Raw genomic sequence first — 13,028 nt, 5'->3', positions numbered from 1 at the left:
ATCTCAGAAGTAAATTGAATTTAAAAATGGAAAAAGCTATATATATATATATATATATATATATATATATATGTATAGTTAATTAGTGAGAGTACTTTTTTAACGTACACATTGTAGCAGAAATAGGATTAACTCTCGTAAGGCCATACAACAACCTACTGTTTTATTCCTGTTGTCATAAGTTGTTTTGAGAAAGAAAAGCAAATCCACAGTTATATGGCTCCACCTAGTTGCCAATAATAGAAATACATATTTAATGAGGAAAAATATTTTTACAGATTTTATGTATTGTTCACTTCCTTGATCACACCTTTTATCGTAATTGAATTCAACCAGTTAGAGAATGAGCAATATTGGTCATCTGTCAAACGAGACTTGGAAACGGAACAAATGCTCAAATGGCAGTCAGAATACAGCGTGTCTTCCTGTTCTGAACACTAGAGGTTGCTATTACTCTGTCATTATATTAACGTTGTAAATATGTAAGGTTCAGAGGCAGCTATTGTAATGTATATTTGTATTGTATAGAACAATCTTTTAAAAATACAAAATGAGAACCTACAAGACTGTTTTAGCCTTCTGAAAATGGATGCAACAAGTTCAGACAGGAAAAAGGATTGGGTAAAATATACATGAGCCAAAAAACTTCCGGTCTATCCTGAAGTCTATGTTGTCATTCAGTCACTCTGTTGGTACATTACAGTGGCAACTGTAATGCACCTTAAAAGCATATATATATATATATATATATATATATATATACACTGTGGGCTACACTGTACAGCAAACCCTTCTCATCTGTACATACCTATATTGCACTGGTCCATTACTAATAAAATAAATGTGATATTTGCAGGCTTTGGTCATTTTCAATTGTACTTTTAAATGCAACACAGAAAAAAATGCCAGTGTAGAAGAAGTTGCTTATATGCTCCTAAATTGATTGGTGTAGTCTTATATTTCTCCATGACAGGAAAAAAGATTTTCACTGTAAATATGGGATAATTGGGTTGTCATAATTATGATTATGATTATGACTATTACTGTTATTATTGTTTATAACGAAAACAATTATTAATATTCTGCAAATTAGTGTGGAATACCATAAAGTCACATTTACAGGACAATAGGATAGTAAATGTATTATTATAATAATTAAATAAATAAATAAATAAATAAATAAATAAAACAACAAATCTCATGTATGCAAACTAAGTCGTTATGAGAATAAAACTCAGGAAACTGATATGTCAATTCTTTCAATAGGTCAGCAGAAGACCTACAGGAAACCAGCGGCATCAAAAGTAATCTCAGAATGCAGAACAGAGCGCGAAGCGGGAAGTGTGTGTTAACATCACAGGCGAGGAGATGCAGCAGTGGCTACTGTAATCCACTTTGAGGACTATCAGACTAATGACGGCAGTCACAAGGGTGTCTCCTCGTCTCTTTGTAGAACGAGAGCCTCGAGGTTCATATTGACCTTGAGAAACAAATCCGTCACATGCTGCCTTTTACGAGAGAGGCAGGAGGGGGGCAACGAAGACAGATTTTATACATTTTATTTAGATCCGGTATACAGGAAAAACCCTTGAAATATAACATCTTATTTTCAAAGGGTGGTCCTGGAGTGGGTAGGAGCCATTAAATTGCAACAGCAAGCATCTGTAAAATTCAAAGGGCTTTTATAAATACATGCATATGAATGCATTTCAGGTGGACGGGCAATTGATTCCAGATGCAAGAAAACTAATACTGAAAAAAAAAAAAAATACATGTTATTGTGGCCCCAATAATGAAAAATATTAATAATCCAAATCAAGAAATAACCCTTATCCTTGATCCAGAACATAACCCTAAACATGCTTCAACCCTAACATGCACCATTTTCCTAAGCTTAATCCTAACCCTAATTCTGACCCTAACCCTAACACTAATTGCAATTTATTGAATCCAAACCCTAATTGCAGTTAATTGAAGCTCTGGTCCCTGCACACGTTCATTGCTATAGTAACAGTTAACCGAACGATTTTTGCCTTGGTATCTAAACACCCTGTCTGATTCCTAATGAGAACATCTGGGGGAGATGGACAGGGCAGGGTCATTAGGGAGTCCTGGAGTCAGTGGATTTCTCCCTTTTCTGTGATCTATCATTCATGGCCTTCATTTAAAATTGCGTAAAATATTTAAAATTGGTCGAATTTCTATATGGGAGGGCCTCAGCTGTGACCTCAGTCTCCACCACCTGAAATCAAGGAAGTAACCAGATGAATGGCAGTGGATTCTGAACAGTTTCACATAAAACGGTTTGTTCTGTGTTACTTCAAAACATGATATATGGGTAGTTAGTAATGCTTAGTATTTAAAATAAATACTAATCATACAAATGTGTATAACATACATATATATATATATATTTAATGTGGGTGAACCTTTATTTTATTGTACATAGCTCTCCACACTTAAAAGGGCAACAATGGCAGCTGTTAGATGGAAAAAGCAACTTAATAATAAGAACTACTTTTATATGGCCTATATAATCCAGTTGTCATTTGAACAAGTAAAAGAAAAGCTCATAATAATGTAGCAGACATTCTGAATGTAGTTTTAGTAATATAGGGTAAGTTTTTTTTTCTTGAAGCCGAATTTGTATTTCTCTTGATAGCAGGGTTGTGTAAAATTCATAATTCTAGAATTTGCTCCCATTCAATTCATGAGTTGGAATTTGAATTGAACTGGCCACACGCCACAGGATTTTGAATCGAAATTTGACTTGGAATGACAGGAAGTAGAATTTTAATTAATTGAAATTCAAAGAAATTCCACTCTGTCACACAAGAGAACTTCATTACATTTGACACATACTTTACCACAGAATATCAATAATGACATCATTAATTTATAGAAATGTTTCCCATCGATTTGCTTGTGTAGAACCAAGAGTCCTGTAATATGTCTTTTTATTTCCTACCTAGTACCTGGTAGAATATATTAATAGATTAATTATGTTTCAGACTATCATGTTCCAGACCTCATACAGAGAATTTCAACTGCATGTCGGATTATTTAAATATCATGACTTATTCTGCAAATGGGCACTTTAAACATTGTATGAAGAAGACATTAAATGTTCATTTTACTACTACTACTATTACTGCTGCTGCTACTGCTACTGCTACTGCTACTGCTACTACTACCACTACTACTACTACTACTACTAATAATAATAATAATGATAATGCTTAACATCATTTGTTGTTTGTATGATAATATGTTCAATGCACAAACCATTTTAAGATATAATTTGTTACTGGAAAAAGCTACACCTGAAGTATGTATATGAATTTTATTGAATTTCATTACATTTACTCCCTTTAAATTCAAATTGCACTTCTGCATCCTGTTTTCTGAGAAATAAATTGGAATTAAGGAGGTATTCAAATTCAGTTTTGTCAGTTTTGAATGCTGCAAAACCCTGCTTGACACTATGCTGCCATACACAATTAAAAATGAAACCTTAAAACCTGCCACAGGCTATGCCATATGAGACTGCTTTTCATAAACCACTTTGCCTCTACGGTGGTCCTTTACATAGCATGCCAGGGCTTTTCAGTTGCTTCGCAAGTGACCATAAGTCACAACCAGAGAGTGACCTTATGTGCTAACCAATATACATTTATTGGAGATAGTTTATGCATACTCATTGAGTTTAGACCAAGCGGCATAAAACTCCTGACAGAGCAAAAGACAAATAGCTATGGCTTTTGTTTGTTTAGATACAGCCCATTGCTATTTGTCTTGCTGTCAAGGTAAAGGGTTCCAAGCAGTTTATTTTCATCTTAACCAGCATGTGTAAACTAACTCCATCAATATATAGTATATTTGTTAGCATACATGGTTGCTTTCCTTATTTGACCACATCAGTACTGTCCCATTGAGTGCCATTTTGTAATGCACCATCACCCCACATGACCAAAGGATTGAATAGTCTACTCTCCATTTTGGAATGACCTTGAGATACAGTATTTCTTCCTGTTTCTTCCTCAGAGTTTCAGTGGTGACAGAATTCAGTTCCAATACTGTTTGACAGCTTGTATAATGTTTATAATTGCTTAAATGGTTAAACAAAAAAATCCAGTGTCCAACATTTTTAACATTCTTTAACAAGTCTTGTTGCTAGCCCATAGTGTCATGACTGTTGTTGCAATATATATCCTCTCCACAGCTGCCATGGAAACAGGTCCTGTTGCCATGCAAAATTACACTGCGCCTTCTTGCCATGTGCAGTTACTGTGTTGTCCTGTTGCCATATTAGGTGACTGTACTGCGTCCTTTCAAAATGCATTGTTAGTGTGTGAAGACTTGTTGCCATGGCTACTAACTGTATGAGGTCTGGTTGCTATGGGAACTGACAGAATGAAGTCTTGTCGGAATGTGTGCTGACTGCCTGTAAGATGTCTCGACGTGGTGTATTTTCTCAGCTCCAGTACAGACTGATGATGAATCTTCTAGGGTTGCTTAGTTGGACACCCTCGGTTTTCAGCGTTTACCATCTAGCTTCCTTTTGAAAGCATATTCTGGAATTGTCATTCCCTTTACTCCACCTCAGGTTATGTTAGAAATAATTTATTTATTATAATTATAATATGTTAGCTTATAATTCACGTGTACACACTTATACAGCTGGATATTTACAGCAGCAATTCTGACTGAATACCTTACTCAAGGGTACAACAGCAGCATATTTCCTATAACCATCTGATCACAAATTCGCTCCCTAACCACTGCTCCAGTGTGTCGCCAAAAAGCAATGCCTTTAACTCCTTCCTTTTGAAGGTCTTGTCATTCCATATCTTTTTGACCTGCATGCAGAATGACTGGTTCAACAGTTTGGATGTCTGATTTTCTTACAGAACGACAGGATTTTTGCAGGGCTTGGTCTACAGAAGGCTCACAGGAAGAGGCTTATTAACTCTGTGGAGCTGTGAAGGAGATTAATGCTTATATATGTGCAGACGGTCACAGACGGGAGAGACGTGTGCCATCACTGCTGGACTAAGCTGACGATGACTGGTCAGCTGAAAAGGCAACTGAACCCTTCCTCTCACCCCCCGCCGAAGACAATCCCCACACGAGCACACAATTCACCATACATAACACCTTCACGTTTGTCTGATCAGCAGCGTGCGGTGTCGGTGAGCAGCAGCCCTGGTGGACAAATTGAGAGGGCATCCCTCAGCAGCAAATGGATTTAGCAGCAGTGGAGCTAAAGTAAGTGAAATTGTATTCAGTGCGAATAAGCATGGTCGAATCCACAGAGGTCATTACTGTTGAGTTGCCTGCACTGGGCCAATGCCTCCCGTGGTTCAGATAGTTAGAAATCACATTCTGTATGAAAAAGACCTGGCAACAGTGGGACTCCTCTTATTCTGACCATAAACCCAGAGCGTCATCTTAAAACATTATGTTTTTTTTTGCAAATAAAGTTTCATATTCTTGAAGGTTACAGCAGGGCTGCCCTACCCTGTTCATGGAGATCTACCACCCTTGTCAGTTTTCATTTCAATCCTAATTTGGCGCACCCGATTCTACTAATTAGCAGTTCAATGAGATCTCTAGCTGTTGAACGCGGTGTGTTTTGTTAGGGTTGGATCGAAAACCTACAGGACGGTGGATCGCCAGGAAAAGGGTTGGCAGCCCTGGGTTAAACATGATCTTAACAGCAAAATTTGATTTTGGTACGAGGACAGTTAAAGCCTTTTGTCATATTTTATTTGTTTTGTATATCCTAGACCCCTATATGCTTATCCCTTATAAAAATGGAATATACTGCAATATACTGTGAATACGTGGATGTAAAAATATATGTACCACAGCAATGCTAATAGCTTAAATAACGTATAGCAATATCTGAAAGTAGAAATAATTTTCCTATTTTCTCATGTATTATGAAGTGTATGCAATATCTGTTCTATATAATATGTGTTATTTCAATACATTGCAGTATGTTCCATTTCCCATAGGGTATGGCAGGTCACAATCAGGATCTCATTTTTAAGATCAGCCATTTTTAATGAAAGCTCAGGCTCAGAAAGGATCTCTGGTAAAATCACTTCATTGTACAAAATCTGCATAGGCAAAAACATGGGTGGGGTTACATTGACTCGTTCTTTATTCTCGTTAACGTACCTCAGCTTGGAGATCTGGGAGTCCAAGCCGTTCCCAGAACAGCGTCCCACCATCACACCAACAGAGAACACAGGAGATCAGCACAGTCTCATATCAATAAGGAAACAGAAACAAAAACAAGGAGGAAAGAAATGAAGAGAAACGGAAAGGAAAACTGGTAGATCACTGGAGTGCGTGGCTTTCACGCGGGATGGCTGAATGTAAAACAAATGATGCCAGATAGTAACAAATCCAAGAGAAGTTTATTATGAATATGGCACCTGTAAGATGGTAAAAAACTGTGTTACAGAAAGACAACCATGTATGACATGCTTCTCGGAACTGAATGAGAATCTACAAAAGTATAAAATAACCCTGTTGTAAAATGAAGTATGTACATTTTCTGAACTGCAGCATTATTCATGGTCAATGAAAAAAAAAGATGTTTCTCAAAAAAATAAGCCAGGCACTCGGAGTCAGCATCTGTTAGTCGTGTTTTTCAAAACCAAAAAAATAAAATGTACCATAGTTTTCTCTTTTTAATATTTTAATTTGTTTGTATTTAGAATTTATAACACTGTTAACATTGATACTAAGAGAATCCCTTTCCCCCTTATTCATCTACTTGGCACCAAGTTCCTCATAAAAGAATCTGTATAATTGTACAAGAAATAGTTAAAAACACAGACACAGTCTTCACAGGTAATGAAGTGTTTTTTTTCATACTGTAATTTTTAAACACTATGTATCTGACAGCAGCTGAGATTAGTTTTAGTTTAAATCACCAGCAATCATTTTGACACAACACAGAAACATTAAAACAGCTCATCCCGCTGTTTGTTTGTAACATATGGGTGTATTTCCTGGTCCACAGTGTCTGATTTAGAGCTGCCCCCCCAAAACTCCCACACCCCACACTCTGCTTCGTAGAAAACACTAAAATCTATTAAGCCAGCAATCCCAAGCTCTCCTGGACCGACCTGCCAGCTAACCTCAATTTCACCTTTTTTTTCTTTTTTTTCCTTTTTTTTTTTTAAACACATATCTTTTATGACCTGGGTTCGAGTAACAAGACACCTTCACAGAAACCACAGAGACTTGTTTCCTGATGTAGGGGAGTAGTCTGATTCAGTTAAAAAGACAAAGGCTCCCCTCTCCCTTTGCTGGACAGACTAAAAAACACTAAATGTTGACAAAGCTGCTGGACCGAACAAAATCAAGTAAACTAAACAATCAACTTAGTAAACATGCATTTCCAAAACACCTATAAAAATAGATTTATACTGCGAAACATTTTCTTTTCATTTCTTTAAGAAATCTTTAAAATTGTTTATTGTCCTGAAATACGATCATGATCTTTTTTTTTTTTTCTTGTGTGTTGCAGGGTCCTTGAAGTCAACAGGTTTGGTGGAAACCAATGAAATACACCCAATGCATACAATATTAGCACAAGGGACTCTGGGAATGTTTCACAACTGAGGCTTTTATGGTTCCAGTCTGTTACATACATCTAAGTGCTACTTAATTTTTTTTTTTTGTCATAGTTTTTATAAGTGTAAATGTATAGCAAGCTGGAAACTGAAGTCCCAGAATTCCTCAGTGGCAAAAAAATGGCTCCATAAACCTTTGAGCTAGTTAAGAGTCTTTTATCTCTGAGAGAAAGAGAGGTCTGTAGACTACACAACAGCAAAGCAATAGCAGAAACAGAAAGGAATACAGACAAAAGGAAGCAGCAAAAAGGTGACATTACATAAGAAGGCCACCACACAAAATCCACTAACCTCCAAGAATCACTGGTTCACTAGGACTGCAGAGGGGTGGAAGAGAGGGGGGTGGATGCCCCGCCTCCCCGCCTACCCCAGACTAGAGATAAAGCACAGAGAAGACAAAGGACAAAACAGCTACATCAGCTCGGTATATACTGCATATAGTAACACACACTGAAATCGCCATGGAGACTGACAGCCAATGACACTAACACATTGTACACGTTACGGATCTCACGCTTGGTAATAGATGCCTTTGATGGGCGGCTGCCAAATGATGAAGTGAAAGATTTTTTTTCCATTTTATTACTGTTTTTTCTTTTTAAAACAACAATCACAGTGTTTTTTTTTTTAACACCGAACTGTGACATTAACTTTTTGGCAACGGAGAGGAAAAAGGAAAAAAAAAAAAAAAAAAATCAGGAATGTGATTTTTTTTTTTTTTTTTTTTGAACACAGTATTTCATTTTTGATTGAAATGCATGTATCTGTTACAATCTCATTGACAGATCTGAAATTTCAGAGTTTGGAACGCGAGAAGAAGTGGGAGGAGAGAACGGATTGAGAGGCTGATGGGCTCGAACACATTGGATCAAATGCAAGGAGGGACAAACAATAACAACAAAAAAATCAAATCACAAACCGACCGTCCGAAGCCGGTCGACTTTTTTAAACATTCGTAAAACGCAAACTTTTCAAGTTAATGATGCAAATTAGCCTCAGTTACACTGAGAAAACAATGATTGAGTTAAAAAGCAAAAACGAAGCATCAGCCTGCTCCAGACGTCCGTTCCCTGTCTCAATCAAATCGAGCTCTCGAAAACACCCGACCGAATGGAGTGGCGACTGCGAAGACTTATTCGTTAGAGCCGAGGTAAGACTTTTCTGTAGAAAATCTCTCAACCTGTCACTTGTCTACAGTAGAGCACTGGACCAGCACCTACTTCAGCCAGCTGAATGAGGGTTATGTAATGGTAGCACCATGAGTCGGCAAAGAGGAGATGGAATGGGAAATGCAGGGACTGGCCTGTGCCAAAGTCCCAGGATTTTGTAGTAACATTCTATTCACAGGCCAATACCCGGTTGAAATTGCTTTTAATGTGTGATTTGCAAGTTAAATCTGAGCTATAAAAAAAGAGAAAAGCATTAATTCTAAAATACTATTCCCCCGATTAGAAAGAACAATAAAAACCCCTTCAACTATGTCAAACAGGGTAACCTCCTTTCTTCAACCTTGATCACATCAAGATATGGATAGAAACCTTTAGGTTTTTTTTTTTTTTTTTTACTTCTCTGACAATTATCTTTTTCCACTACCTTTAAATATACAAATCGAAGGCATCTTCATCAAGAAGCAACAAAATCAACTCAAATAAATGGTACACCTCAGAAGACCACAGAACAGTTGTCATCTACTCTGGACTCCCTGTAGGCAACAAAAGGAACTCTTTACAATAAAGAATAATCAGTTTTAGTTCATACAGAGAGAAATATCATGAACAGGAAAGAGAGAGAGCAAGAGAGAGAGAGAGAGAGAGAGAGAGAGAGAAGAGAACTAGAGAGAAAGAAAAGACATGGGGACCATTCATTTCAATACCACGAGCTCATTCGCTCAAATTCAAAGTGCTAAAATTATTTTTTTTTTCCCAACTTGAAACACAGTCTTACGCCTCAAAGAGTCTTTGACAGTTGAACACAGTAATATGGTCTCGGAGTTTTGCTTTAATCTTCTTTGCGCTCCAGAGTTTGTGTGGTGTGGATCCCGTTGCTGTAGACGGGGAACGGAAGAGTGGAGAAGAGTCCCTCGGCCGTGGTGAAGACGTTCCCGGTCGGCATCTGGGTGAGGCTGGCCCCGCTGACGGCGCCCCCGAAAGGCCCGGACATGTTGAGCCGGTGCACGTGGTGGTACAGCATCTCCATGGGGGTCTTGGGGTCGATGCCGAAGCCGGGGCTGTTGACGTCCACGAAGTTCATGGCGTGAGCGTTGGGCAACAGGTTGCCCTGCATGGCCAGGGTGACGTCGGCCGGGGCGTAGCGGATGGTGCCGGTGGTGTAGACCCGCTGGGCGGCAGTGCTGGTGGCGGCCAGGGTGCCCGTCACCCGGTGAACCAGCGGAAGCACCACGTTGCCCGCCTGGAGCCTCTGCAGGGCCTCCAGGTCGCTGGTGTACAGCAAAGAGCTGGAAGTACTTGGAGTTCCCTGCTGCTTGTCTCGCGGGGAGGCCGAGAGGGGCGGGGACAGGGGGTCGGAGGAGGAGGAGCTGGAGGGCGGGGCCAGGCTGGCGGCGCTGGAGGCCGAGGAGGGGGCGCTGCCGCTGAAGGCAGCCTTGCGGGCCCCGGCGCCCTCCGTCCCCGGGGGCGTGAGGACGGAGTCCGGGATGGACACCTGCAGGCCGCCCGCCTGCGGGGAGGGGAAGTGGTCGGCGGCGGCGGCGGGGGGCTTGGTCATGCTGTAGGGGGACTCGTTCCTCGAGATCTCCCGGTTGGGCGGGTAGTTCCAGATGCTGCTGTCGTTGTCGAAGTTGATGGGCTCGGACATTTCCGTCTTGATCTTGAGCACGGAGGCACTGGCGGGGGAGGGCGGGGGCAGGAGCGGCGGCTGCTCCCCCAGGGCGGGGTCCAGGGTGCCGGGGCTGGGGGAGGCGGACGAGAGGCGGCGGCGGCGGCTGACCGCGCCCTTCTGTTTTTTCCTCCTCTTCTTGCGCTTCTGGTGCTTGCTGGCGGCGGGGGACGCCGGCTCGCCCGCGCTCTCCTCGTCCTTGGAGCTGTCCTCGTCTTCGTCCTCGTCCTCGTCCTCGTCGGACGAGGAGCGCGGGTCCCGCGGCTCCGCCCCCTCCCCGTCGCCGTAGCGCTCCACCTTGATGTGCAGGCCGCCCAGCCGGCCCAGGCGCCCCTCCTTGGCCTCGCCCTCGCAGTCGGACGGCTCCAGGCTGTCCTCGCTGTCCTGGCTCTCGGGGTTGCTGGAGCTGTCCCCCTCCTCCTGCCGCCGCATCTCCTGCTCAGAGGGCCTGCCCGGCTGCTTCTTGCTGTCGGCCTCGGGGTCCTCGCTGTTCTCCGACTGGTTCCCTTTCCCGTCAGATTTGGAGTTCTCGTTGTCTTCTGGAGAAAAGAAGAGGAGGGGACCCTTAATGAACCCCTAACCCTAATCCAGTGGTAACTAAACCCAACCCAGAGGTATCTCCATTCCAGGAGATCTACCACTCTGTAGGTTTTCATTTCAGCCCTAATTTGGCACGCCGAATTAGCAGGTCAACAAGATCTCTAGCTGTTGAATGAGATGTGTTTTCTTAGGGTTGGAGTGAAAACCTACAGGACGCTAGATCTCCAGGAACAGGGTTGGTTACAGCTGCCTAAACCCTAATTCCTCAATTAATTCCACCACCATAACATAACTAACCACACAAAAAAAGGCTACAGGCGGAAGCACCACACACTGAACCTGAAGGATGAGGTAAGTCTATCCGTCCCGAAGACTCAAATGTTTAAGAATATCCAAACTGTAACAGGGGCTGGGCTGTGTACTGCATATAGCTGTATGTAGCATATGGAACGTGTCCAAAGTTAGCCTGGCGGGGGGATACGGTCAGCCCTCTGGCCCCCCCCCGGAGAGACGCCGTTCTAACAGGTGCTAATTTGCAAGGCCCCTGAGTTGGCGGTGGCGACCTTGCGCCAGCAGAAGGTGGGGCAGTGCCCGTCTCGGCGCTGCCTGCTCGAGCCGGCAGCTGGCAGGGTCTGTGGCCTGAAAGGAGATCGGCTGGCACAGGGGTGCGGTGCCAAGGGGTGGGGTCTTGCCCCCTGGGGAGAGCAGATTGGCACTGTCTGCAGACTCTCACCCCCACAACACCCTCCTCGAGCCGTTCTTGGCCCACGGTATTTTTTTTGGCCGGTAAACCAGCTCTCATTTTAACAGCGCTATTTATCCATCTTGAGCAGGGATGGGCAAAGCTCAAACAATCTCTAATGCAAAAAAGACTGCATTTACACATTTCAATGACAGGGTCTGGGAGGGATTTCAATTTAAATCGACGTGCTATGCGTGCTACAGCAAACTGGAGCTTACGACAAGCACAGTGAGAATAGGACACTGTAAAGGAAAATGGTTTTAAATTATTTCAACAATGTTGCGTGTTGTAGTTTTGAGATTTCCTAACAGTTATAGCAGCAGCATTTTTATTAAAGTTTAGCAATGAAACATTTAGAAGTTACACTCCTAATTTCAAGTGCACCAGAGGTAAGACCTGTTAGCAGTCAGTACTGTAACAGTAATGTGACCTTTTCCAATCAGAAGAATGAAACTCAGACCTTATTGCACGACCGACTTCATTTAATGGCATAACAGAGGATGCAAATGATGCGTTTATCTGCCGCTTAATTAGGTTTGTCCCTCACGGTCCGCCTGGCTATTTGTAGGACTCTTTCAGTGAACCATGAGCCGATCAATCCAATCAAAATCTCTGTGGTCAAAACTGCCCGTACTTTTTTTTTCATAATAAATCATGACTTTCCACAATAAATCACACGCGGCATTCAAGCACCGTTTAAAAAAAATACATAATAATAACTGCTTTCGTTCTGGCACCTGTGAACGCTAGTGCTTCATTTTTAAGTTTTTGTTTTCTCGTCACAAGCAGCTGGAGGGAGGGACGGAACGCCGTACCGGAGTTCTCTTTGGAGTCGGACTCGGAGTCGGAGGTCTCGGACGATTCGGAGGTCTTCTCCGGGAGGTTCGGGAGCTGGGCGATGTCCATGGGCGTGTCCTTGTACTCGGGGTTGCTGCGGACGCAAGAGAGAAGGGGGGGGGGGTGGGGGCGGGGACGAGGGAGTCAGCTGCCCTGCTCGCGCACAACAACAAAAAAAAAAACCGATTCAAAAAAAGCGGAGGGGCCGGCGCATTTGCCATTCTCCCGGCGTTCCCATTGATCCGGCCCCATCCCAGAAGGATGCCGCTCTCTAATGATCTCTAACGGAGCCGCCGCCTCGGCCAGGGAAAGGTGAAAGAAATTAAGCAGGGATTGTGGAGATAAATCTATTTGCCCATTGCTGTAGCTGAGAGGCAGAGGATAAATGCTCGAGATCACAGACGCAACCTTTAGCAGTC

General features: G+C 42.3%; 1 protein-coding gene across 5 annotated transcripts in view; it reads right to left on the bottom strand.

Moving 5' to 3' along the window:
- Window positions 1-6,406: 6,406 nt before the first annotated feature.
- LOC135252213 (neuronal PAS domain-containing protein 3) overlaps window positions 6,407-13,028 on the bottom strand; it is a 300,620-nt gene continuing 293,998 nt past the window's right edge. For all 5 annotated transcript variants that reach the window (XM_064330040.1, XM_064330056.1, XM_064330047.1 and 2 more), the window contains 2 exons: window positions 12,588-12,703; window positions 6,407-11,029 (listed from right to left, as the gene is read on the bottom strand). In XM_064330040.1, the coding sequence (XP_064186110.1) occupies window positions 9,654-11,029; window positions 12,588-12,703 (1,492 nt within the window). In that variant the 3' untranslated portion in view covers window positions 6,407-9,653. The remainder of the gene's footprint in view (window positions 11,030-12,587; window positions 12,704-13,028) is intronic.

This window comes from Anguilla rostrata, chromosome 1, assembly GCF_018555375.3.
Source record: "Anguilla rostrata isolate EN2019 chromosome 1, ASM1855537v3, whole genome shotgun sequence".
Classification (NCBI taxonomy): Eukaryota; Metazoa; Chordata; class Actinopteri; order Anguilliformes; family Anguillidae; genus Anguilla; species Anguilla rostrata.
Note: the sequence above shows the minus strand (reverse complement) of the source record. Positions and strands in the feature narration are given on the sequence as shown.